The 27,888-nt window shown below is 42.7% G+C and overlaps 1 protein-coding gene across 1 annotated transcript; it reads left to right on the forward strand.

Moving 5' to 3' along the window:
- Positions 1 to 1,324: 1,324 nt before the first annotated feature.
- Positions 1,325 to 27,684, forward strand: insig2 (insulin induced gene 2). The gene is made up of 7 exons (XM_080038089.1): positions 1,325 to 1,389; positions 2,260 to 2,430; positions 2,736 to 2,908; positions 9,778 to 9,902; positions 19,947 to 20,113; positions 24,845 to 24,944; positions 25,965 to 27,684. Exons 2-7 carry the CDS (start codon positions 2,321 to 2,323, stop codon positions 26,004 to 26,006), a joined length of 717 nt encoding a protein of 238 aa, XP_079894215.1. The 5' UTR covers positions 1,325 to 1,389; positions 2,260 to 2,320; the 3' UTR covers positions 26,007 to 27,684.
- Positions 27,685 to 27,888: the final 204 nt, after the last annotated feature.

Consider the following 27,888-nt stretch of genomic DNA (forward strand, 5'->3'; position numbering starts at 1 on the left):
TTTATTTTTGTTATTGTTATTTTACCTTCATTGTTTATCTACTGAATGCACTATGTACTGCACTTTGGACAGTGCAAACTGTCATAAATGTGCTTTTATAAATACATTTTACTTACTTACTTACTTATAACTCACCTAGGCCCTTTGGCACAAATCACCCCAACCCCAGAATTTTGGATAATAGGCATGATGCAGCAGTTTAGGGCTGACATTGTGCTAACTATATAGACACACAGTGTAGCATACTAAAGCACTAAAACATGTGTCAAATGTTTTCAAACTTGTCTAATTGTTCGGACACAATAATCAAAAAACCTTGATCAAGGAAATTTTACTTTGAAAGGGACAATTTTTTTTTTTAGCTTAAATGTGCTTTAATCTTATTCCTTGTGTCTCCCTTCTTAACAGGATGAGTCAAATGGATGGCTCTTCTTATGTGGTCACATTTTCAATTTCTTCCACGGTTTTCTAGAAACAAGGGGTGGCACAACTTCCCCACCGGCACAACTTAGGCCACTCTCCCCTACTTAATTCTGTCTGAACCAGTTACACACTGCTGTTGCTAACCTTAAACACTTTTAGTAATTCTACTTCTCAGTGATTTGAGTAATGTATAAAAAGTACACAGAGAAAGTGCAAATATACAATAAGTTCACCAAACACTTGACAAGACCAATGCTGCAGACTGAGGAAAATATAATTTATTTCTCTCCATACACCCAAATCAGTCAACATGGAAAATCACAACAAAACATGTGTGCAGTAGTCTGCATAACACTGTTATCCCAGCAAACAACAACACACAAGTTTCATGCTTTTCTGAGAAGGTTAACAATTTGGCACATATCACCTCTCCCATAAAACAGTAGGCCTAGCCTACTTTAGGAAGCCGAAAATTGGTATAAAGGTATGGTTAAGAAAACCCTTAGAAAATAACTTGCCACCACTTGGATTCCTTAAGACTTTTAGTATGTTATTAATTAAGCTACATATTCATGATCAAAAACGGTTAGAATGGTTTCTGTTGCAATTTTTTTCAGGTCAGGTTATATAATGCCTGGACTATAATGGTTAGGAAGAATGTAGTTGCGGATATCCGAAATGTTCTTTTTGACTAGGCGAAACTGAATTACAGATATCTGCAACACATATCCAGTCAAGCGAATTTAATGTTAAATCGGCTTGGCATCATGCTTGGCATAGGCTCCTACTCAAACGAGCCTAATTATTTGTTTTGTATCACGTGATACGTCCGTTTTGCGTAACGTGGTTACGTTAAGGCTTTTCACGCTGATTGGGTGTTGGTGTTTATTCAGCTCAGAAGAGCGGAAGTAGTTAGAGTAGAGACCACAGGTCCATGAGACTATCAGGAGACAAGCAGAAGGCTAAGTAAGATTTTCCTGTTTTCAGTCCAAACCATTGCTCTGGGAGCTCCATGCTATGTGTCATGTATTCTTGAATCAGTCAAACGTCTCTGTCAACATAAGGGAATACTTCTAATTGACCTCAACTACTCTGACACGGCGGCTTATGCAGTTTAGCTAGCTATTTACCAAGCTAACTAACCTATATATATAACTAATCAGGCTAGACTACTGACGTCAAGCTTACTTGGCATATTCGCTGCCATCGCTACTTGTTCATATTTGAATGTAGATGTTACTTTGCTTTTTTCAAAAACTAATTCATAGGCAGTAATGGACACATGCTCAAATGATTAGCGGTTATGCAGTTTACTGCTGTAGCATCCCTGTTGCTAGCTAAGTTATTATTACAAAATCAAAGTAAATGCGACTATACAGAGAGCTCAAACTGTGTATTTGTAATGGAAAAGTGGTTCAGCCTGGTAGCACCTGCAACATGCGTTGGTGCCACAATAATAAGCACTTTAAATCAATGTTACAGTTCCAATGTGCACCACATACAGCACAAGGCAAGCAAAGACATTGCATGGTATCTGCATTCTAGTGCGATTGCGAGTATTTTACGTTTAAGCATTCAAAGAAGTTAACTACGGTTGTCATTACACACAATATTGGAACTTCACATAGACATATAGAAATTATGTAGGCTAACAACCTACCCACGTGTCGAAATGTAATAGCTATATGTCTAAAATCTCTTGTCCAAGCCTTGTGTGTGTGTGTGTGTGTGTGTGTGTGTCTGTCTGTCTGTCTGTCAACCGAATCACAGAAATACCATGTGTTATGGTGGGTGTTCCCAGTCTGTGTTGATGACCTCCATGTTTTTGTATTTCAGCGTGGTGTGTGATGTCAGGAGAGGACGTTGAGCTGACTGCTAGATCTCACACACCTAGCACATGTCTGTAACACTAACAGCCATGAGCGACAGCACAGTGACTGGGGGCCAGCAGCAGAGGTTGACTCCAGGGCCTGCCAGGGGCCCTTATATCTCATTCATTACCAACAGGTTAGCCTTCCGTCTGCTCCTCACAGGGGCCCTTATATCTAGTCATTACCAACAGGTTAGCTCTGCTTATGCTCCATAGGCCCACCTTAAGAAGTACATCCACATGACCAAAGCGAGGGACATGAATTTGAACCCTCAACTTCCATCATGTCATTTATTTCTTGTCTTCACTATAGCAGTTGAAGGATATGTAGGTATCTGCTGGCCATAGGATGACGTAGACTCTGTAAATGTACTTTCAGACCCTACATTCCAACTGTGTTGGAATAGATACCTTTCCTGACTTATTGTGCTGTGCATTGCAGGTTGACCAACCTGTTGATCCGAGGGGCCCTGCTGTTCTGTGTGGGTGTGTTCCTATCTCTGGTGCTAAACCTGCTGCAGGTCCAGAGAAACGTCACCCTCTTCCCCCCCGATGTCATCAGCAGTATCTTCTCCTCAGCCTGGTGGGTGCCTCCCTGCTGTGGCACAGCCTCAGGTATGTCACAGCCAAACACTGGATCTCTATGTTACCTTAGAGGAAAGAAGAGAAGGGAGTTGTGTTGTAGAGTTCTGGTTAACATACAGCACAAACACAGAGTACTGCATAGATGCTCTATTCAGACTGCACAACATAGCCAAACATTTACATCCAGAACATATCCATTAGGGGTGTAACGATACACGTATTTGTACCGTACCGTGACGGTACAGGCACGTATTTGGTGTTACAGAGGTGGACCGCGGTCCGTTTGTGGCGTAGCCTACATAGCGTTAATATGGCGAATGTACAGGCTTGTTTTGCGGTGTGGAACTTAAAACTTGTCGTCGGAGTTCCCCCCGGACCATTTAGCCTCCGGCTCGCTCGCACATGTGCAGTAGCAGCCAGCGATTTAGAGTCTGTTATCTCCATGGTGAGCACAGCATGAGGGTGCAGTGTTGCTAACTTAGCAACTTTTCAGACCCCTCTGGCGACTTTTTCAAAAAAGCGACTAGCGACAAATCTAGCTACTTTTTCTGGTGTTATTGGTGACTTTTGGAGACTCTGTTGCTAAGGCATGTATCGCTCTTTACTTCTAAACGAGCAGCGGCTGCCTCCCGAGGCTCCTGCCCCATCCCAGAGCACTGACAGGCGGCCGAGTCCTCACGCAGCAGTCCCTCCCAGCTGCGGTCAGAGCAGTAGATACACACCTCTCCGCTCAAGTATTCCGTTTGCATCACTATTAGCAGTTGTAGCAGCGTTCCCCCCCTCTTCTACAGTCAGGGTTTTTCCTGCATAGAGAAAATTTTGGCGCCCGCCAAAGCGGATTTATCCAGCGCCAAAGGAAAATCAGGAGCGCCAAAATGATAAAGATTGAGAATAAATATAGCTATTTAAAACCTCTCCAAATTCAGCCCAATTTAAGTCATCCTTCTCGAGGGGCTGGGCAATAAATTGAATTTCATTTTTGATTACTATTACGGCTTCCCTCAATCATGAAAACAAAATAATCGTTATTAAGCTATCATTGTTCCGCACGCCGGGGCATGCAGGCTGTTAAATGCAGCGCACCCTTTCAGCCGAGCGGTGCGCTCGCTCGGCCCCTCCCTCACCTGATAATTTAGCTATCGGCTGTTCCAGAGAGTAGGAGGGAGATGTTGCGTATTGCTGGGTGTTTTGAAAAACTTCTAGATGACGAGAATAAAGGTAAAACTAATTGTGTTGTCTGAAAACACTTCAGACTCACAACAAACTAAAATAATGTGCAAGATTTGTCAGGCGCGGACACGCGAGTCACATAACATACGCGACCGCGAGACAGAGAGAGACAGAGAGAGTGAGAGAGAGATAGAGAGATAGAGAGAGAGAGAGAGAAAAAGGCATATACGACCTGATCTGCACCTCTAAACATCCCGACCAATTTGTTTATTCACTTTAAGTCGAATCATAGTGGTCTATGACCAAGCAATCAATGAATAAAAACACAGGAAGTTTAAAGCTCCTTGACTCCTGCCACCACAACTGTCAACACCACAATGCAACTGCCTATCCAGCCAGCTCCATGACATAAATAAATCATGCCCTTACATTTAATGCTATCAATAGACGTGCCCTATCAACACCATTTACAACTGGTTATTTTTATTTTGACATATTTATTTTATTCAATTATTAAAAATATGTTTCACTTATTTAGCCTATTTCTATTCTCCCTGTTTTCAGTTCAATTAGGCCTTTGTTTAAAGTCCAAAGTCATGGTGTTATTAGAAAAAAAACTTGTTAAAAGTCAAATAAATGCATAATGTTCTTAAATCAATGATTAACTGTCTTTAATAATCGTGATAACACAATGTGATTACTCAAAATAATCATGATTATGATTTTTTCTTCTTGCAATTTCAATTAGAAACAATTACAGTATTAAATAGGTAGGCCTAGTCATTATTTGTATTTTGACTTCATATCTACAGGTTGTTTATTGTGATTTCATAAGCGTCAGTGAGCTCCATGGTTGACTGAAATGCTCTTGAGCTAGACAGAAACTCCCCTCTCCCAACCCCACACCCTCTTAAAGGTGCAGTGTGTAATATGACATCATCAAGAAAGTTCTACAAAGTTCTAGAATGCAACACTCCCTGGGTAACCCCAACCCCTTTGAATAATAACAGAAACTACAGTGGCCTTCAAGAACAATTCTAAATTTTTAACAATGCACCTGATGACATTCCAACTATGACACTTGCAAGATGGCGGCACTAGGCCTTGGTCCAAAATATGCAGAAATATGGACATATATGAGACCCTTTCTAAGGAAAAAAATAATAATAAAAAAAAAAATGTTCAGCTATTATGCAAGTAAATTAAATGTACTTATAATTACTCTCTACAAAATCTACTTGGAAATAAAACCCAAAATTCTACACACTACAGGTTTAAAATACATAAACCGTTTGCCTTTACTGTTGCACAGTCGCGACTCCAAAAAAAAGTTGGTCGCATACTGACCCCCCAAAGGCCCATTCTGAGCCAGGAAAAACCCTGACAGTCTGTAGCTATGTCCCATTACAGAGACCACGCACTTGGTAGGACGCAGTCTCGCGGTCTATGAAGGCTATAGCCTATGAAGGCCGATTTTAAGGCCGATTCCAAGGCCAACGAGCTTTGTTAAATGAGACGGTCTCCGCAGGTCTCCGTTTACGAGCATTTCCGGTTTACGTAACAAGCCGTTACCTTGCGTGACGACTCGCCGCTCCTGTGCTGCCTAGCAACCCTGATTGCTGCCAACGGAGACAGCCCTGTCAATGGAGGAAAAAAGAAAAAGAAGTTGCCTACCAGACGAAAAGAAAAAAAAGTACAAGAAAAAAAGAAAGGAAGATAAAAGTTAAGAAGATGGAGCAACACGTTGCTGTTTTGTTATTTTTTATTTTATTTTATGCAATCTCTGAAAAAAACGCAATGAATCTTGGGATATGTTGGGCCACAAAGGATCCATCTGATGCAGCCTTCAAAACCGTGAAACGAAGGCTGCATTTCTCGGCCGCATATGAGGAGCCTTGCAAGGAGCCTTGCAAATGGGACAGCCTTTGCGCGCCGCTATGACGCAATCGGTCTTCAAATGCAGCCTACGTAGGCTGCAACCCCTGAATCAAGACACAGCCTGTGAGTAGTGCAAATCAAAATGTTATACAGTGCTATCGAACAGAGAGCGAACTGCATGGCGAAAGACAACAGGAAACCGGAGCTTGCAGGCGCCCCCCTGTTATTCAAATCCCGCTTGAGGGATAACTTCGGATTCCAGTAGAATTATGAAAACAGTGATAAACGTGTGGAACAATGTCAGGGTTTTTCCTGGCTCAGAATGGGCCTTTGGGGGGTCAGTACGCGACCGACTTTTTTTGGGGTCGCGACAGTAAAGGCAAACGGTTTGTGTATTTTAAGAGGGGTGTTGGGTTGGGAGAGGGGAGTTTCTGTCCAGCTCAAGAGCATTTCAGTCAGCCTGTCAATCACTGTGTTACCATGGAGCTCACTGACGCTTATGAAATCACAATAAACAACCTATATATGAAGTCAAAATACTAATAATGACTAGGCCTACCTATTTAGGCCTAATACTTTAATTGTTTCTAATTGATCTAAACCATGGAAGAAGGTAGGGCTGCTCGATTATGAAAAAATCATAATCATGATTATTTTGAGTAATCACATTGTGTTATCACGATTATTAAAGACAGTTAATCATTGATTTAAGAACATTATGCATTTATTTTACTTTTAACAAGGTTTTTTTCTAATAACACCATGACTTTGGACTTTAAACAAAGGCCTAATTGAACTGAAAACAGGGAGAATAGAAATAGGCTAAATAAGTGAAACATATTTTTAATAATTTAAAAAAAATATGTCAAAATAAAAATAACCAGTTGTAAATGGTGTTGATAGGGCACGTCTTTTGCTAGCATTGAATGTAAGGGCATGATTTATTTATGTCAAGGAGCTGGCTGGATAGGCAGTTGCATTGTAGTGTTGACAGTTGTGGTGGCAGGAGTCAAGGAGCTTTAAACTTCCTGTGTTTTTATTCATTGATTGCTTGGTCATAGACCACTATGACTCGACTTAAAGTGAATAAACAAATTGGTCGGGATGTTTAGAGGTGCAGATCAGGTCGTATATCACTTTTCTTTCTCTCTCTCTCGGTCGCGTATGTCACGTTACTCGCGTGTGACAAATCTTGCACATTATTTTAGTCTGTTGTGAGTCTGAAGTGTTTTCAGACAACACAATTAGTTTTACCTTTATTCTCGTCATCTAGAAGTTTTTCAAAACACCCGGCAATGCGCAACATCTCCCTCCTACTCTGGACGAGCCGATAGCTAAACTCAGGTAAGGGAGGGGCCGAGCGGAGCTCACGGCTGAAAGGGTGCGCTGCATTTATAAGCCTGCATGCCCCGGCGAGCGGAACAATGATAGTTTAATAACGATTATCCCCGACCTGATTTTTTTTTTTACAACTGAGATTGCAAGTAATATGACTGGAATGGCGCGGAAATGGAAACACATTTGGAGCCGTTTTAAGTAGATTTTTATTTATTTATCTATATATATATAAAAAAAAACACTTTGGCGCTGAGGATTTTCCTTTGGCGGGCGCTAAAATTCCTTTGGCGGGCGCCAAAATTTTTTGAATGCAGGAAAAACCCTGAATGTCGGCACACAGGTTATTGTTTCACCGCGATCGCCTATGTAGGAGCCAACCATGGACATATAAAAGGGAGCCAACACGTCGAACATGCATACGCATTTGAAAAGGCACCATCCAGGTCATACTATCACTGTTACTGTGAAGAAAAATCGAGCTGTGCAAACACACAGTATTTTCTTTTTTATACTGAAAATACATAAGCTGTCATTTAATTGATGCTGCAGTTGCACTTTTATTTGATAATTGTTATATTTATAAAAGCGCTTCAGAGAGCTGCAGTCATATTTTATTTTTTTAAAGTCAAAAATACCTTTAAAGAAGACATACCCTTTTTTTACATACCAGCTTACAGAGCCTGCTGAGCATTAACACTGGCTTTATTTTTCACTGCAATTTTAGTTTATGCTGCACCTTCACTAGTATTTAATAAGTATTTTATTTATTGGAGAATTGCAGCAGTATTCTTTTTAGATTTGTTAGGCCTATGCATTTTATTTGTATGTTACACACTGTCAGCTAGTTACTGACAGCTAAAACTGTTCATTCTCCCTTAACTATGAACTAGGGCTGCAGGATATATCGAGTTTGTAAGATATATCGATATAAATCCAAAGGGGATACAAAATTGGACACTATCGTTTACATCGATACACGTCATTCTGCGCTAAAATAATTAGTTTCTGCCTCGAACGTCTGTGTTTTCCTCGCATCGCATGAAGTGTCTGTGTGTGTGAGACTTCCAGAGGAGTGAGCCCTCCCCCTCCCCTCTCTGATTTTCTGCACATGCGCAGTCCGCACATTCTCCTCACTCCGCTCCGTTCACAACACAACAAGCATGGAGGGAAGCTAGCTAGGCATAGTGACACAGCGCCGGTAGAATTAAACCAAACGGCAATATAACAACGGCTCGTTTACTTGGAATCGGCTCTGATTTAAAAGAACAGACGAGTTGCAGAAGCGGGGCGTTTGTAGAGAATGACAGAAACACGTTGCAAACGTTGCAAAGCACTGCCAATCTCTTCTAGCATTTACAACAGCAGCATGAAGTAGCGCGGGTAACTAGTTTTAGGTTGGACAATCGGCGTTCTGACATTCATCGGCAGCGTTTCAGGACTGTCAACACATAACTTTACATTGAAAAAGCTGACACTGTGTCCAAAGCGACTTCCAATTAGTTAATTCAACCATGAGGGAGCAAACCCAGAACAGCAAGAAGCATGTAGCTTATTAGCTTCAAGCTATTTTATAAAAAAATTTTAGACCATCATATTCTTCTTAGCCAAGGTGCAGTTGGAAGTGAATGTGTTTTAGCCTGTAGTGGAAGATGTGTAGACTTTCTGCTGTCCTGATGTCAATAAAACAGAACTGATGTTTTTCAATACCTCCATGCAGACTTTTTATCATTGCATTTGTAATATTATAGGCTAAATGTCATGGCTCATGTATCAGAATCATTTTAATGTAAAATGTGTAGGCCTAATTCATTATTTAACAAATTAATAAATAGCTTCACACATCACAAGACCAGAAAATACAGGACACACCTCTTGAAATGTTATATTAATGCTTAAGCTATTTTATATGAAAATATCTATTGAAAATCTATATGTTTTTCCTCAATAGCTTTATATCGAGATATATATCGTATATCGCCAGTCAGCCTAAAAATATCGGGATATGAAGTTTTGTCCATATCGTGCAGCCCTACTATGAACCATACCGTACCGTGACTTCAAAACCGAGGTACGTACCGAACCGTGACTTTAGTGTACCGGTACACCCCTAATATCCATACTCACTCACTCACTCACTCACTCACTCACTCACTCACTCACTCACTCACTCACTCACTCACTCACTCACTCAAAGCAGTTGAAACTTACCATGAAGTGTGGGGAAAAGTGATTTGAAATCAGTTAAACCAAATGTAATGACTTTAACAGTCATCCAGTCAGCATCGTTTTTTGCCAAACAGTCCCAGTTTCTCTTTTGGGACTGGGTCACTGTTAAAAGTGTGTTCTGCTGGCCAGCAGCAGAGAGCAGGGTCCTCCTGTGCCTGTATGGTTCACTTTTATCTCCATGCGAGAGTGGGCCATCAGAAAAGGGTGTGTGCTATCTTCAGCAGCAGACATGTTGAGCAGTGAAAGCTACTGGTTTGTGTTCTGACTGTGTCCCTCTCCTTCCTCAGCTGTGATCGGCCTGCTGTACCCCTGTATAGACAGCCGTCTGGGGGAGCCACACAAGTTCAAGAGGGAATGGTCCAGTGTGATGCGTTGCGTGGCTGTGTTTGTGGGCATCAACCACGCTAGTGCTGTATCCTTCACACTTCATGCTTCTGCTGCTTTCCACTTGTATGTTACTGTGATAAACAGTGAGTCTAATGCCTTGTTTCCACCGAGTAGAGCGGGTCGGATCGGAGCGGTTCGGTCCGGATAGTTTGGCTTTTCATTTGCCAAAAGTTGGGTAGGGTACGGTTTAAGCGCACCTAACCGCTCTGAGCCGCTCCTAATCTCAGTACTCCTCCGTAGGGGTACTAGCCGCCTGAAAGGGTGCCGAAAAGGCGGAGCTACACATGCCGTCCGTTTATTGGTCGAAATAATAATTTCCGCCGTGTGTAGTCACCTCGGCCGGAGTGAAGAGAGTCTTGTGTTTTGGCGAAAATGTGAGCTCAGCACTGTTTATTGTGTGGTGTCTTTCCTGTGTCCCACTGCTACGATGTCACGTAGCTGCCGCAGCCAGCACTGTTCGCTCACTGTCTCTATCAGTTGCACCGAGCCGTCTCTGTGCGTTTACACTCACAACAACACGGGGGGATTAAATAAAGAAGCGGCTGGTTTGACCAAGCAAAAACGAGAGACCGCTGGTTTGACCACAGTTGTTCCACAGCCCGATAGTTTAACCCATATTCTGGCGGTGGCTATCGCAGTCCAGCCTAAACCCCGTCCTACCAGTAGGGCTGTCGCGATAACCGCACAGATGAAATACTGCAATATTTTCAAGCCATTCGCAGAGCATGGGCGGTCACCGCAACAACCGCACGCGACGTCCATGGACCTGTTATAAAAGGTGACGCACCCCCGTTTTTCAAAACTCATATTTAGAAAAAAGATTTGAAGACCAGATCTTGTTTTTAAAAGGAAATTAATTTTATTTATTAAAATCATATACGAACATTTAATAAAACACTTTCCTTCATTGCAAATGAACAGTAGTACAAATAGACCGAACTCTGAAGTGTTTACTACAGACTTTATTCCTCTGCTCCGCTGTGATCGCTCTCGCTGTCATCTCTCTATGCTCTGGTTCGGTCATCCTCGCTGCTGTCCTCGGCATCTGAGACGCAACATTTATTTAATGCTCATAGTTAATCACATAGCCTAGTGCTGAAACGAAAGCTATCAACGCCGTGGTTTAAGGCTGAAATGATAACCGGGGCACGTTACAGTTGTCGTTTGGAAGGCTTCCGCGATATCCGTTGGTTTCAGTTTACAGCCGATAAAGTTACAATCACAACGACCGCATGGACAGCTTTTAAATAAAGCCTCTTATTCTTATTATCATTAGGGCTTTGATGAAAATTATGAAATCTAAACATTACGGCGGCTGTGGTGTGGGTACAAGGAAAAGCGCAGTTGGCAATCTCATCTCTCCTTACTGCCACAGTAAAAGTCGATCGCACAGCCGATTCCTGCCTCTGACACGTTGACTCGCAACATAATGATTTGAGGCTTTGCATTGGCTTTTGCGATGTGCCGTGCCTCATGTTTTCTCTCCACACAAAGCGTTCTCTCTCCCATTGCACACACACATGCCCCGGCCGCTTCTGAGAGCACAGACAGTGTTGGTTCCAACCGATAAAAAAAATAAAATAAACACAACTGAAGCTATGTAAAGCGCTTTGAGTGCGAGAAATGCTCTGTATATTAAATATAGCCTATTATTATTATTAAGCTGAATGGGGAAAAAACCCCGTCTTATATTCGGACCAATACGGTACAAACAAGTTGGCTTAATAAATATAGACCTATAATTAGGCCTAAAAAAGGGGTGGAGCAATTATATCGCATACCGCACGGTTTAGCCACCCTGACTCACCGCACGGGGTATTCCCTATCATCGCGACAGCCCTACCTACCAGTAAGGGTAGGGTCGGCGGTGGTAACACCACCGAGATTCTTAAAAGTGAGCTGTCCCGCTCTAAGCAGCTCCGACCCGCTCTACTCGGTGGAAACGAGGCATAAGGCATGGTTCACACCAGCTTTGTTTAGTGCGGTTGAGAGGAACCCTGGAGCGTTTAAGCCCTTGGTGTGGTTCATTTGGGTTGATTTGAACACAGTCCCAGACTCTGGTGTGAACTAAACAACCAGACTCTGAGGGGCACTTTACATGGTGAAAACATGCAAATTATTCAGACACAATTTATTTTAAATATTCACTCGTACACATGTTTTCAGAGGAAACGGGCCGAAATCGCTGTAGTAGGCATACCAAGCCAATAGTCAGCGGTGACACTTAGCCTAGTAGATAGCTCTTTCGGTACAATTTGATGCATAAAACCTTACTGTAACCGAAAATTAATGCCACTAACGTTCATAAAGCGGCTGGTGTAAGCTTGGGGTTACAAGTATTGTAAATGACAAGCTTTCTGTCCTCTTATTTCACCGCATTGAACTCGTGAAAACAGAAGACATGCTGATAGTGAAGGGGCTTTGTGAGCGGCTACTTTCCTGTTAGGCGTGTTTCAAAATAAAAGTCAACTCGTTTGTCCAGTGAAATGCTATTAATGTTTAGCCAGTGAAATGCTTTTACTGTGAAGCCGTAGCCATAATGCTCCTTTTGTTGAACAGTAACTTAACCGCTGCGCGCTGAACTATGGATAGTGTTTTTTAATGTAGAGAGAGCCGTGTCCCTGGCATATAGAAGCTACACACGTTTATTTTGCTAGAAAAACCGGCAGAGCACAAATCTTTCCCCAGACAAAGTGGCGGGTGGTCTCTCAATAACTTACTAATCGCTTAGACTAAATTGGCGAGTGTTATATTTGAGCCCTGCACGACACTCTCTGCTGATCAGTGATGGTGCCGCGGAGACACCTTGCATGTTATGTTGTCTTCTAACTTAATAACTCGCGTGTGGGTATTTTGACAGCAAATGTTATAGACTACGCATGTGTGAAGTGGAGCCGTGGCGTCAACGTTACCAGGGAAAATGGTTTCAGTGTTTACAAGAAACCAAAACCGTTGTTTTCCAAAAAATTCTCCCTGGGAGTTGATCTCAAAAACTTGCGGTTTCATGCCTGCGTTTGCTGTTTTCATGTAAATGATATAGTGCAACCGCGAAAATATTTTCGTGTTGTCGTATAAACAGCCCCTAAGTGAGCGACTCGGATGATCATTCTGCATCAGACCTGTCTGACAGTGTTACCATACACGTGACTTTAATTAACAATGTAAAGTCGGTTTGTGTTTTGCCTTGGTGAACAGGAACTGAACCATTTAAAAAACAAAAAACAAAAAAAAACAAACAATGTAACCGCTCTCAACTGGTGCACACCAAAGAAGCGGACTATTGGGTGTGAACACAACCTTAGACTTGCATGGCAGTGTTTCCCCCAGCGCTATATGGCTAGGGCGGCCGCCTTAGCAACGCCTTGACTAACAACCAACGACCGACCAAAAAAAATATTTAAATTATTAAATTTATTTTTAGTGCTGCACAGTAAATGTACTAGCAAGCACGATGTGTGCTTGTGCATGGTCATAACTGTGCGAAAGGCCGCGATTTGCGGGAAATAAATGTGCTTGTCTCCAAGCGTTTCTCTCTGATCAGACTATTAGCAGCTCTGTGCGCGACTACGGCATATACGTGGGAGAGTCAACGAGCAGAAGCAGGCCCACATTGAACTGGTGGCGAAAATAAAAGCAGTGCTGTTCTATGGGGATATTTAGCTGAACAGAAATACACTCAACAAAAATACACTCAACAAAAATATAAACGCAACACTTTTGTTTTTGCTCCCATTTTTCATGAGATGGACTTAAAGATCTAAAATTCATTCCAGATACACAATTGTACCATTTCTCTCAAACATTGTTCACAAATCTGTCTAAATGTGTGATAGTGAGCACTTCTGCTTTGCTGAGATAATCCATCCCACCTCACAGGTGTGCCACATCAAGATGCTGATCTGACATCATGATTAGTGCACAGGTGTGCCTTAGACTGTCCACAATAAAAGGCCACTCTGAAATGTGCATTTTGCTTTATTGGGGGTCTGGGGACTCAGAACCAGTCAGTATCTGGTGTGACCACCATTTGCCTCATGCAGTGAAACACATCTTCTTCGCATAGAGTTTATCAGATTGTCAATTGTGGCCTGTGGAATGTTGGTCCACTCCTCTTCAATGGCTGTGCGAAGTTGCTGGAGACGGCTTATGGTGGAGACATGAACATTCAATGCACGAGCAACAGATCTGGCTGACATTCCTGCTGTCAGCATGCCAATTGCACGCTCCCTCAATGCTTGTGGCATCTGTGGCATTTTGCTGTGAGACAAAACTGCACATTTCAGGGTGGCCTTTTATTGTGGACAGTCTAACGGCCCCCACACACATCCTACCTCTACTGCGCGTCTACCTCGCGTCTGCGTCTGACTTTTTGTCACAGACTGTGAAATCAACGTAGAGCGAGCACACATCCAACCTCAGACGCACTGCTGAGGCGCGTCGGAGGCACGTCTGCAGCGACGCTCCCCTTCACCTCAGGAGGCTCGCCTATTTTTTTTCTGAGAGCAGCGCGTCTCTCTCGCGTCTCTGTGCTTTAACTGATAGAGAAATACTCTGCTGACAGTCATACCAGCAGCATTCACTCTAGTTACACGTTTACCCGGTGTGTTTATTTCAAAATAAAACATCCCTCAGTCGTATACGCGAATAATCCCTTTATTTCACGATTTAATTGTGCAATCAAAATCCGAGGGATTTAAAACCTAATTTTCAATTAGTTCTGGCATTTCATTTTTGGATAAATGACACATATAGAGATCCATTATAGTGAAGAAATAAAAAAGATCATGATGAGCGCAACAGTTTTCCGTTGCTCTATCTGTGTCTACGGCCTTCTTCTTCCCCGACCACACCCCCCTCTCTCTCTCCCGTATAAATCAGTAAAGTGATTTTTGAAATACTCTGCTGAGAGTCATACTGACTTCATACTGGCAGCTTTCGCTGTAGTTTCACCATTTCCTGGTGTGTCCCCTTCAAAATAAAACTTCCAACAAGCGAAAATATGGCAAAAAAAAAGAAAAAAAAATGGCAATGGGGCGCACGGATTACTGTCCAGACTCAATATAAATCATATGCATCATAGATGACATGAAAGAACTTCATTTTTAATGGGAATTATCTATGAAAACTCTATGTAGAAAGATAGGGCTTTTAGAAGCAGCGCTGCAGCAGCAGCTGCTGAGACGTTGCATGTGTGTCCGAGAAAAGTCCGAGAGAGGCAGCAGTAAGGTAACGCGACGCGCTCCAGAGGTAGACGCAGGATGTGTGTGGGGCGCGTAAGGCACACCTGTGCACTAATCATGATGTCAGATCAGCATCTTGATGTGGCACACCTGTGAGGTGGGATGGATTATCTCAGCAAAGCAGAAGTGCTCACTATCACACATTTAGACAGATTTGTGAACAATGTTTGAGAGAAATGGTACAATTGTGTATCTGGAATGAATTTTAGATCTTTAAGTCCATCTCATGAAAAATGGGAGCAAAAACAAAAGTGTTGCGTTTGTATTTTTGTTGAGTGTAAGTGCTGTGCAAAGCTAGAACAGTTTAAGACTCCACATCACCGTGGCAGTCTGATGAATGCATGAGAGCTGCCTGGGCCAGTTTACAGAAGTGCCACACTGTTACTGTCTTTGAAATGCATTTAGTCATTTTAAGGGGAAAACACATTGTGTTTATTATTTCAACTATTGAGTTATTTTTAAAACAGCATGCTAGTGTAGGCCAAGAAGATTTATTTTCAGATTTTTCAATGCTGCTTTATTTTTGTTTTAAATTGGGAAATATATGTTCCAAAATGACCAATAACCTCTGCATTTAAAAATAAATCAAGCAAGTAGGCTAATAATAACCATTAATGAATTATATGCTATCGCATCACAGTAGGCCTAATTGTCCACAGTAATTGCACAACAGCCTAGCCTGGCATTCCCAGACCTGCCACTAGGCGCTGGTAAATTAAATTTGCTGCGCCTGTTGGTCTGGAAACTCTCCACTGAAGCTTTTTAAAAAAGACCAGAAATCTGGGTCTCACGTTTCAATTGGTTCTATCTAATATGGGCGGGCCAGAGCCCTTTATATGGTACTCTGGGGCGGACGTCGTAACCGGATGACGACAGTGACGTGCATGCGACGTCGAAGCCATGATAGTAAACATCAAAGATGGCTGCGGATATGTTGTGTGAGTTTGAGACTGCTTTGGCCTCGACCCTTTTACGATTTGGAAGACGGCACTCAAATATTTCATTAGCAAGTAAGTGGAATGTTCTGTTTTGCCGACTGACCACGGCAAACGTTTAATTTAACAGCTGTTCGCTAAACGAACGGGGCTTACGTCACCTTGTGCATCGCTCTGATTGGTTGTAGTGCTATCCAACTGCGTGCAGTGGCATTTGAAATGCACGAGTAGGAGCCGCCCCTTGAGTTGGAAATTACTATTGATCGTGGCCAGACCCTCTATCGTTCAAGATATCAGGGTCTGGATTTCCAGGCTAACAACAGCCCCCACCCAAAAAGGTACTTTACAGTGCGTTCCAAATTATTATGCAAATTATATTTTTCTCAGATTTTCCTAAATAAATGACAGTCAGTATAATTTAAGTCATCAACCGTTAAAGTATGATTCAAATCTTATTGGACAAACCTCCAAATGATAACGGTATTTTTTTCAAAAATAAAAAAACTCAAAATGCACCATTCCAAATTATTATGCACAACAGAGTTTCAAAACATTTTATAGGTTGTAAAGAAATACAAATGGTCATTTGTTGAATTTGCAGGATGTGGAGGTCATATTTAGTGAAATCAAAAGCTATTTCAATCAAAAACATCTTAATAGGCCAAGTTACATGTTAACATAGGACCCCCTCTTTGATATCACCTTCACAATTCTTGCATCCATTGAGCTTGTGAGTTTTTGGAGAGTTTCTGCTTGAATATCTTTGCAGGATGCCAGACTAGCCTCCCATAGCTGCTGTTTTGATGTGAACTGCCTCCCAACCTCATATATGTTTTGCCTGAGGATGCCCCAAAGGTTCTCAATAGGGTTGAGGTCAGGGGAAGATTGGGGCCACACCATGAGTTTCTCTCCTTTTATGCCCAAGCAGCCAGTGACACAGAGGTATTCTTTGCAGCATGAGATGGTGCATTGTCAGGCACTGTCCTTTTTGTACGACAGAAGAAAGTGGTGAGTCAGAAACTCTACATACTTTGCCGAGGTCATTTTCACACCGTCAGGGACCCTGAAGGTGCCAACCAGCTCTCTCCCCATGATTCCGACCCAAAACATGACTCCGCCACCTCCTGTCTGCCGTCGCAGCCTTGTTGGGACATGGTGGCCATTCACCAACCATCCACTACTCCATCCATCTGGACCATTCAGGGTTGCACGGCACTCATCAGTAAACAAGACTGTTAGAAGATGAGTCTTCATGTATTCCTGACGGCCTCCACACACATCCTACCTCTACTGAGCGTCTACCTCGCGTCTGCGTCTGACTTTTTGTCACTGACCATGTAATCAACCTAGAGCGGGCACACATCCAACCTCAGACGCACTGCTGATGCGCGTCGGAGGCACGTCTGCAGCGACACTCCCCTTTAACCTCAGGAGGCTCGCCTATTTTTTTCTGAGAGCCGCGCGTTTCTCTCGGGTCTCTCTGCTTTAACTGATAGAGAAATACTCTGCTGAGAGTCATATTGACTTCATACCGGCAGCTTTCGCTGTAGTTTCACCATTTCCTGGTGTGTCCCTTTCAAAATAAGACTTCCAACAAGCGAAAATTAAAAAAAAAAAAAAGAAAAAAGAAAGGCAATAGGGCGCACGGATTACTGTCCAGACTCAATATTAGACTCAATATAAATCATATGCATCATAAATGACTCGAAAGAACTTCATTTTTAATGGGAATTATCTATGAAAACTCTATGTAGAAAGATAGGGCTTTTAGAAGCAGCGCTGCAGCAGCAGCAGCTGCTGAGACGTTCCATGTGTGTCCGAGAAAAGTCCGAGAGACGCAGCAGTAAGGTAAGGCAACGCGCTCCAGAGGTAGACGCAGGATGTGTGCAGAGGCCGTGAGCCCACTGCAACTGTTTCAGCTTGTGATCATTGTTTAAGGGTGGCTGAATAATAGGTTATGCACAACTGCAAACTTCTGGATCCTACACCTTGAGGTTTGCGGGACTCCAGAGGCACCAGCGGCTTCAAATACCTGTCTGCTGCTCTGTAATGGCATTTTAGCAGCTGCTCTCCTATTCCGATGAATTTGTCTGGCAGAAACCTTCCTCATTAAGCCGGGAACACACCGCACTGGCCGCGCGGCGAGATTACATACAAAGTCAATGTACTAGCGCGTGGCCGCGCGTTCACCCAAGAATCGGCGGCGGGCGCTTGCGCAGCCGCGCCTCATCGAAGCGCGTGAATCGAAGACGCTGCCATTTGCGGCGCGGCCAACATGTGCGGCGAACGCAGAAGATGAAATTATTTATCTTTTTGGCGTCGCCGCGATAGCCAATCAGCGTTGAGATTGCCCGGTGGTCTGCAAGACGAGGTGGGCGTGTGGAGTGAGGACATTGGGCTTCCAATACATTCTGAAAATATGTGTATTTTGCATCTGTTTAGCTGTTGGTTGTACTTTAGCCAAGGTAGCGCCGGTTAGCATAGTGAAACTCACCCAGCTGTGTGCTGCTCCTGAGGATAATATGAACCCAAAGTTGACGGCAGTGTCCGTGTGGAATTCCAATATAGTACAGCGAAGCACCGGTGTTGTCCTCCGCCAGACCTGGCACACTTTCAGGTAGGCTGATGTCTGCCTTTATTTTTGCAGCTGAGCACACACTGCTGTTGTTATTGTGTTTAGTATGTTGCTGAATTGCTGTTAATGTGTAATGTGTGTGTGATCGGGGTGCGTCTTCATGCTGTTTTAATGATATTTGTGACATGACTGCCGCTGTACACAGTGTAGCCTACCTACATCTGTATTTTTTGGCACAGCTGGACCATGTTATTGTTGTTGTTGCACCGTATGTGTGACGGGTCCATCTACGGGTGAATATGGCCCAATATGACCAAGCGGCGAGCCTCCTGCGTTCACGCGGCCAACCGCCGCAGGCGGCCAGTGCGGTGTGTTCCCAGCTTTATGCCTTTATCTGCACCAACCCGTCTGTGCTCTGAATCAGCCACAAATCTCTTCACAGTACGATGATCATGCACGCTTCCGTGAAATATCTAATGTTTTCATACCTTGTCCAAGGTATTGCACTATTTGACGCTTTTCGGCAGCAGAGAGATCCTTTTTCGTTCCCATATTGCTTGAAACCTGTGGCCTGCTTAATAATGGGGAACGTCCTTCTTAAGTAGTTTTTCTTTGATTGGGATCACATGGCAAACTAATTATCACAGGTGTATGAGATTGATTCCAATGATCCAAGGCGTCCTGAGACACAATATCATACATGAGTTTAATTGAAAAACAAAAAATGTAAAGTGTATGACACTTCAATCAAATTTGCATAATAATTTGGAACACGGTGTAAAAAGTTTAATTTGGTCTTTGATGTGCATATACACATGTTACACGTCTGGTCCATTATTTGTATTTTGTGTGTCTGCATAGTATTGCACCAAAACAGTAGAAGTTTTTTTAATTGTATTTTGTACTGTCTGCATGTTTGCACAAAATGTATACCTGCACATAGCAAACATAATTGCACAACTGTAAGGTCAGTGTCTGTTGTATTTAAATAAACAGTTGTCTATTTCTTTAGTGAGCATTGGCATCTTTGAGCAAACCCCCCCCCCACCCCCCCCAAATGTTTGCCGCGGCACATGACGCTGCGCCTCCTATAGGACTGGGCAGTGACCACCTTGGCTAAGACAAGGTGGGGGAAACACTGCATAAGTTACAATATTTGTCCCTTGTGAAGGTAGGCAGTGGATTGTGTGTCTGTTGTACACCAAATAGAGCACGTTCACTGCTTTAAGCTCTTGATCTGATGACTAAAGGTACATTCATTATGGCTGCCATGTGAATCCAGTGTTCCGGTGCCTGCTCCTTGACCCTCCCCCTGTCAGAAAGTGGACTTTGCCAACAATGTTCAGCTGTCTCTGACTCTAGCGGCGCTGTCCATGGGTCTGTGGTGGACATTCGACCGCTCCCGCAGCGGCTTTGGCCTGGGCGTCAGCATCGCCCTGCTGGCTACACTGGCCACACAGCTCCTGGTTTACAATGGAGTATTTCAGTAAGTTCCCTCACACCTAGTTCACTCTACATAATGATACAATGTGGATGCAAATAGATGAAAACAGGAAAAATTTACAAAAAAAAGTTCTGTAGTTTGTTTCTGATGACATCATTGAATGATAAAAAATGTTCTACTGTAATTTCTTCTGAATTTAATTTGTAGTTGGACTTTGTCTTATGCTGGGCTTACACTACACAACTTTTCACGCAATTTGACAGTCGCAGACAATCTTCCAATGTCGGACTGAAATCACGGGAGTCGTGCTGGAGTTGTGGCGCGCGCACGTAATCTCAGTCGTTTGGTGTATGGTGGTCTTCTGACCCGATTTCAGCCAGTCTTCTTCCCGTCTTGATTATCAAACATGTTTGATATTATCGCTAGTCTTGGGGGGTTGGCTCAAGCGAAATGACGTAAACACTGTCACACTCTCGCATGCACCAAGCACGACGCAGGAGGAGCGGCATTAGTCGCGACCTGTGTCCGCCTGGTGAGGCACTTATTTCGGATACTTTTTCATAGAAGCCTCGGTGGAGAACCAGGCTGACAGCCGCGTAACCTGAACACTACCGTCAAATACAGGGTTAGGAGTTAAAGTTATTGTGGTATGAGATCAGCAAATAAAGCTGGTCAAATAACTAAAGGAAGTCCCCCGCTCGGAATATTGAATTAACTTGCTTTTAATTATATAATCACAATCGCGTTTGCGGAAATAATATTGTAATAAACCTTGCCTCTGGGTTAGAGGAGATAGAGAGCACCTTAACAGTTATGAAAGGAAACAAAAACGAGGAGGACACTGAAGAATACCAATCAATTATCTTTATTGAACATCATGTAGGAGACACGGGACGGGAACACATGTGGAAGAGCCTTTAGGTTAGACCCTCTTTTCTGGTGACACTTCTCAGGCATTAAGGGCATTAGCCACCCACACAAACCCCCAGCAACAGGGCACGGCACACAAATGCTGCTATGCAGCCACACCAAACCCCTTAGGGCACTGCACATCAAACCTGCACTGCAACCCACTACACGGCAACCCGTGGCGTCAGAGCCCCCCTGTGCGCACTGGACGAGTTGTTACCCCTACTATTTCCCCCACTAGGTCCCCTGTACTGCCGCGTCTAATTAAAATACAATTAATTAACAAAGCTATAAACACACAATACAAAAATATATATCTATATCTAAAAGCTACTTAACTCTCCCAGGAGTTGAGACCCCCCCCTCGGGGTCTGGGCTTTGGCGCTGGCCCGGATTGGCTGACGTGCACGGCTCCGGTCCAACGCAGCGAGGCAGCTCCACAAACTGCAGGAGAGCCTCTTCACAGATTGGAGAGCAGCTTGAGCACTCCTAAATGATCCCCACCCTATCAGTAACTCGCCCTCAATACTGGAACCTCTCCCTTACTCTATTGCTATCTTCACCGCCGGCAACCCTAGCGGCATGCGAACGGCACCACCCCCCAGGCCCGAGTGCATTCGGCTTAGAATTGGTCTTGGTTGGGCACAAGCCCTGTAACATTCAGTCCGCCCCCCAACAACCCTGATTGTCATCTGTCTGCCCTTTTTCTAACCTCCTTCTTCCCAAACCCACTCCCTTCAGCTGCATCGCATCATCCTAATTACCTAATTAACAACCACTCTGTGGCTCACTCTCTGATCACAGCCCATGGTTCACTATAATATATAGATTAATATTAGATTAATATAATATTAATCTAAAAAGGAATCTAGTTGTAGTCTTGCAATATGAGACCCCCTGTCTTTTCAAAATCCCACTCTGTGACTGAAAACTAATGACTAGTTGTCTTCAGGTGTGAGTTGATTGTCTTTAGATGTAAGAGGGTTTCAGTCTTCAGTCTTTTCAAAGTCTTTTAAAAGTCCTCTAGTGTAAACCCAGCATAAGATTGGACTCTTAATCAAACAGTTAAAGTTGAACTCAGATAGTTTAGTTGAAGTTCTATATACAGTGCTGTTTGAAAGTTTGTGAACCCCTTGAGCCTTTTGGAATTTTATTTATTTTAACCATTATTAATACATTTTTCAATACCAGTATTTTTACATGAAATAACAGATGTTTGTTTATCAATTCAAATTTTAAATTTTTCAGAAATCAATTGTTAAAACAGATAAAGACAAATTATTTGACAATTATTGTATGTGCAAAAGTTTGTGAACCCTGAGCTGCATTGCTTAAATCGAGCAAGGTAAACACAATCAGGTGGGCCAAACTGATTGATGAAATAGACCAATGTAGTGAGAGATCTTTAGGGAAGAAATTGGGCGGCACTAGATAAAACTGAGATAAAACCAGGTCAGTTTAGGCTCACCAAACTGAACCCATACAGGTCAGACATGCTCAAACGGAAAAAAATCTCAGAGGATCTCAGGAATAGAGTTTTGATGTTGCACATTTGTCTGGGGACAGCTATAAATTCATATAAAAAAGTTTGAGCTCCATCGGTCCACCTTGAGGCAAATCATCTACAAATGGAGAGCTTTAAGAGTGACTTAACATCTGCATAGAAGTGGACTTCCTCCAAAAATATCCTCAAGTGCCACAAGAAAAGGGATTTTTCAGGTAAAAGCCAACCCAAACATTACACCTGGAGATTTGCAGACCATTTGCCACCATCGTTCTTCTTATGACCAAACAGTTCAATTTTAGACTAATCTGTCCACAGAAAAGACTTCAAGTATCTCCAGGTGCTCTCTGGAAAGGTTGTGACAAGCACTTTTGTTCTTTTTTGAGAGCAGAGGCTTCTTCAGCAACCCTCCCATGACAGCCATGTTGACTGAGTTTTCTTTGTATTGCGGAACCATGCACATCTGTCCCAGATGCTACAAGAGAGGTCTTCAAATCACTAGATGTAATGTTTGGGTTGGCTTTTAACTGAAAAATCACTTTTCTTGTAGCGCTTGTGGATATTTTTGAAGGAAGTCCACTTCTAGGCAGATGTTCAGTCACTCTTAAAGCTGCAGTTGAGAGTTTTTTTACTGTAATATTTGGCAAAACTGTCATAATAGCCATTCAGCTATATGTAGGTGAAGTGGTCTGAAAATATTTTTTTATCACTTTGCTCCCCCTGCCTCTGTGTGCTGCCCCCCAAAATTGCCACCGCTCATGTTAATTTTGACCAATCAGAGCGAGGTCAGATTCTCCGTTCTTATTGGCTGTGGGACCTTGGCAACGACGTTGATGCGTCAGTTGCATGAGCGTTCACGACCATAGCAGTTTGACACTAGCCTACTGTTTGGTACAAGGCTACTACGGCGGACAGCGAGTAGCAATGTCTTCACAAACGAACCCTCAATTTACCATTCCCAGGATACTAACAACTAACACCGCTAAGACAGCAAAAAAACGAGGAAAGACGAATGTTGAAAAGTTAACTGCTGAAAGGGAGACGGAGAGAGCTCGAAAAAAAGTACACCGGCCATGTCTTCTTGCCCTATCACATCAAGACCTCTCCGACCGCGACCTCGTCCCCTTCCTCTGCCCCTAGGCTGCCTGCCGCTAGCAGCAGGACGTCCGCTGGCCCTATATAGCCCTCGTCCTGTGCTCAGTGTTGCCAACTCAAAGCGATTTTGTCGCTATATTTAGTGACTTTTCAGCCCCCCTGGCAACTTTTTTTTTCAAAACAGCGACAAATCTAGCTTTTTTTTCTGGTGTTATTGGTGACTTTTTTCGCCAAAGCAAGTATCACCTCTTCTCAACGAGCAGCGGGAGCACTGACACGCAGCCCGCTCCTCGCGCAGCAGCCCCGAGCAGCCCCTCCCAGCTGCGGTCAGAGCAGGAGCATAGATAGTAGGAGATACACACACACCTCTCCGCTCTGTTACAATTAGTTTGCTGTCTTGCCTGGCTGTTACAGCTACTTTTGTTAGGCCTACCAGCACACTTACAATGATTTTAAGCTAACATACATGGTCTGTCTGTGATTAAAATGAAGATGCTCAATATGTACGTATGTAGTTATCATTACTAATGTTTAATCACCTCTGAATCGGACATGGTGTTTGTCTCCTGTCAATGTAACTGAATTCACATGAACGTGCATAGCTGTCGTTCAGAGGGAGGAACTACAGCAGGTAGAGCGTTGGGAAAACAGCCGTTGGGATGCCAACGGCTGAAACTCTCAACTGCAGCTTTAAAGCTCTCCATTTGTAGATGATTTGCCTCAAGGTGGACCGATGGAGCTCAAACTTTTTTTTAAATTAATGTATAGCTGTCCCCAGACAAATGTGCAGCATTACAACTCTATTCCTGAAATCCTCTGAGATTTTTTTCCGTTTGAGCATGTCTGACCTGTATGGGTTCAGTTTGGTGGGCCTAAACTGACCTGGTTTGATCTCTGTTTTATCTAGTTCCGCCTAATTTCTTCCCTAAAGATCTCTCATTACATTGGTCTATTTCATCAATCAGTTTGGCCCATCTGATTGTGTTAACCTGCTCGATTTAAGCAATGCAGCTCAGGGTTCACAAACTTTTGCAGATACAACAGTTGTCAAATAATTAGTTTTATGTTTTAACAATTGATTTCTGGAAAATAAAAATGTTGAATTGATAAACAAACATCTGTTATTTCATATAAATAATACTGGTATTGATAAAAAATTAATTAATAATGGTTGAAATAAATAAAATTCCTAAAGGCTCAAGGGGTTCACAAACTTTCAAACAGCACTGTATCTTGTTTTAAAGAATGATAAATTGCTGTTGCAGGTATACCTCTCCAGATTTCCTGTACATTCGCTCCTGGTTACCTTGCATCTTCTTTGCTGGAGTGATAACTATGGGAAACATAGGACGGCAGCTAGCTTTGGTAAGACTTTAAGAACCTTTTCAGTCAATATGCTTGGCACAACTCTGTTTAGTTAGTATTATACTCATGCTGGCTTCTTAAGGTGGGCTCAGCCATTCTGGAGAATGTTTGTTGACAAATCATGTTCAGTCAAAATCAGTGAATATCTCCTGATGATCTGCTCCCTGTCTGTACTGCAGAGTCCTGCAGAGCTCAGTACAGGACCAACCCGTAACCCCTCATTATTTCAAAGTCAAATCCTGAACCCACCCGGACCGTTAATATAAGATCAGGGCGAGAGCAAGTGGAGTGACATTGAGTGTGTCTGTGTATATGAAGAGAAAACTAACGACATAGCTTCTCAAGTTATGATGGATTGGTCTCGGGTCCAATCTGCCGGTGAAGTGAAGAGTGTTGACCCTGTGAAAAGTTTAGCCCTGGAGGGAACATGTCCCCCGTGCTTCCCAACCACGCCAACTGGAAAGGTGTAACACAACCTGGGCATATAGTGTGAGCCGGAGGGGGTGGCTGGATCTTCACAGGGCTCATGCAGCCATTTCAATAAATCACTGTGCCAGATCCATCTCCAAGCACACACAGTCTCAAATGATCTATTGTTGCAGATGGCCCGCCTGCGTTTAGTTCCTTTCTACCAGTGCCCATAGCCATGAATTTATAAAACAAATAATGTACATGTTGCACAGCTTTTTCCCGACCCGTTGCAGGGGTCTGCTGTACTGTGTGTGTGCGCACGCTGTTTACATTCCCTTTGTTATCATACCAGTTTACAGAGCCCAGGCTGTTTATTAACACCAGATGTATTCCTTTGTTATCATACCAGTTTACAGAGCCTAGGCTGTTTATTAACACACAATACAGACAGGTAGCAGATCAAGAGGAGTTATTCATTGATTTTGACTAAGTGATTTGTCTACAACAATCTCCACAATTGCTTGCCCCACCTTCAAGGTGTACTTGACTATAAAGCCAAAGAGCTGCGCTGTGCCTAATGTTCATTCTTGCTGTTGTATTTCTTCTCAGTATGAATACAAGTTCATCCAGGATAAGAGCCACCAGGACTGAGGGGTGGGCTCCACCAAAGAACAGCCAGGAGCTAGCTGCACACTGCTGGAGCAGACAGTGTTCCTGCCTGGCTGTGCTACATGCTCACTATGAGAGCATAGCCACTTTATCTTTACTCACCTGGGCAGGGCTTAGCAGCAGAGCATCTATCATTCTTCACATCTGCTCCAATCTTCCAAAGCGTTGACTCCATTGTGCCAAACCCAGTCCCAGTTTGAAAGTCTGCTTTAATGTCCTGCTTCTCTCCATTCCTTCATGGAGAACACACAGCCTGGTTGACTACTGTCTAGGAAGACGTGTATACCAGAAAGCTTTCCTCTGGAGTCAGCTTCACAGTGTGTCATGTATGCTGCTGAGTACACAGTGTTGACCTCTACTTGGTATTTCTAGCAGAAGAGAGGAAAACGAAGAGGATACATGAAAGAAGAATTGAAGCTCTAAGGTTGTGAGTTGGAAATGAAAGCTACATGTAGATTTGACTGTTTCATCCACACAGAAACACGCTGCAAGTTTCAGACATAATTAGACATTTTCTAAAATAAATTTATGTTAAATACTTTTCATTTCAGGGAGCAACATTTTTGCAAATATATCTAGATCTATATATACAGTACAGACCAAAAGTTTGGACACACCTTCTCATTCAATGAGTTTCCTTTCTTTTCATGACTATTGACATTGTAGATTCACACTGAAGGCATCAAAACTATGAATTAACACATGTGGAAATATGTACTTAACAAAAAAGTGTAAAACCACTGAAAATACGCCTTATATTCTAGCTCTAACTCTTGAAGCTCATCAAGAGAATGCAGAGTGTGTGCAAAGCAGTAATCAGAGCAAAAGGTGGCTACTTTGAAGAACCTAGAATATAAGACATATTTTCAGTTGTTTTACACTTTTTTGTTAAGTATATAATTCCACATGTGTTAATTCATAGTTTTGATGCCTTCAGTGTGAATCTACAATTTTCATAATCATGAAAATAAAGAAAACTCTTTGAATGAGAAGGTGTGTCCAAACTTTTGGTCTGTACTGTAGATCTAGATACACACACATCATGTTATGAGTGTGAGAAATGGTCAGGTAGAAGAACCTTCATGTCTATGGACAAGTACATTGGATCAGTAATGCAAATATTGCTTTGTGAGAGTTTGGTTGTATCATTGACTGTAGGAGCTTTTCTACATTACATTTGACTGTCCCACGAATACAACCCACATATACAGTGTTCAGCAGTGTTACAGTATGTAAACCTCTGTATGCAGAAGGTGTGTTTTGGTGGATGGATTGAGAACTCTCCTCCTAGAAATAAATGATAAAAAAAAAGAGAAGGCATACTATGAATGGAGTACATGTTCACCCATAAGACGTTTGACTGGTTCATTTAAGGGATATTTTTTTATCTGTGATAAAAAATGATTGGTATAATTAGAACCACGGCCTTTACAACTGACTACACAGTGTTTTTGTAATAATCCAGCATTGAAGTTACCGGGAGATGATACTGAAGACCTTAAGAATGTGTTTTAATGCTAGCAGCTTTTATATCAGGACTGTGGAAGGTTTTGTCAATCAAACCCATCGTTCTACTTCCTGTAGGATGAATTGACTAGTGGTTACACACAGATTAATACATGTATTTCAAATATGAATTTGGTTTAATAAAGACGAGTACTGTTTGGTAACTGCTTCTGATTGGTTTGCTTAGCTGAAACATGCTAAAGTGAGCAGGTAGGGGGCAGCCTGATGGCAGGACAAATGGACTGCTAATGGTAAATTCAGATTGAATTGATTGGATATACATCAACAAGATCACACTGTAGAAGCTTCCTAGCAGATGGGGCAGCATACAACCAGGCTGTGCGCTAGAGGTTTTACA

The sequence above is a fragment of the Ammodytes marinus genome (genome assembly GCF_949987685.1).
Source record: "Ammodytes marinus genome assembly, chromosome: 12".
Classification (NCBI taxonomy): domain Eukaryota; kingdom Metazoa; phylum Chordata; class Actinopteri; order Uranoscopiformes; family Ammodytidae; genus Ammodytes; species Ammodytes marinus.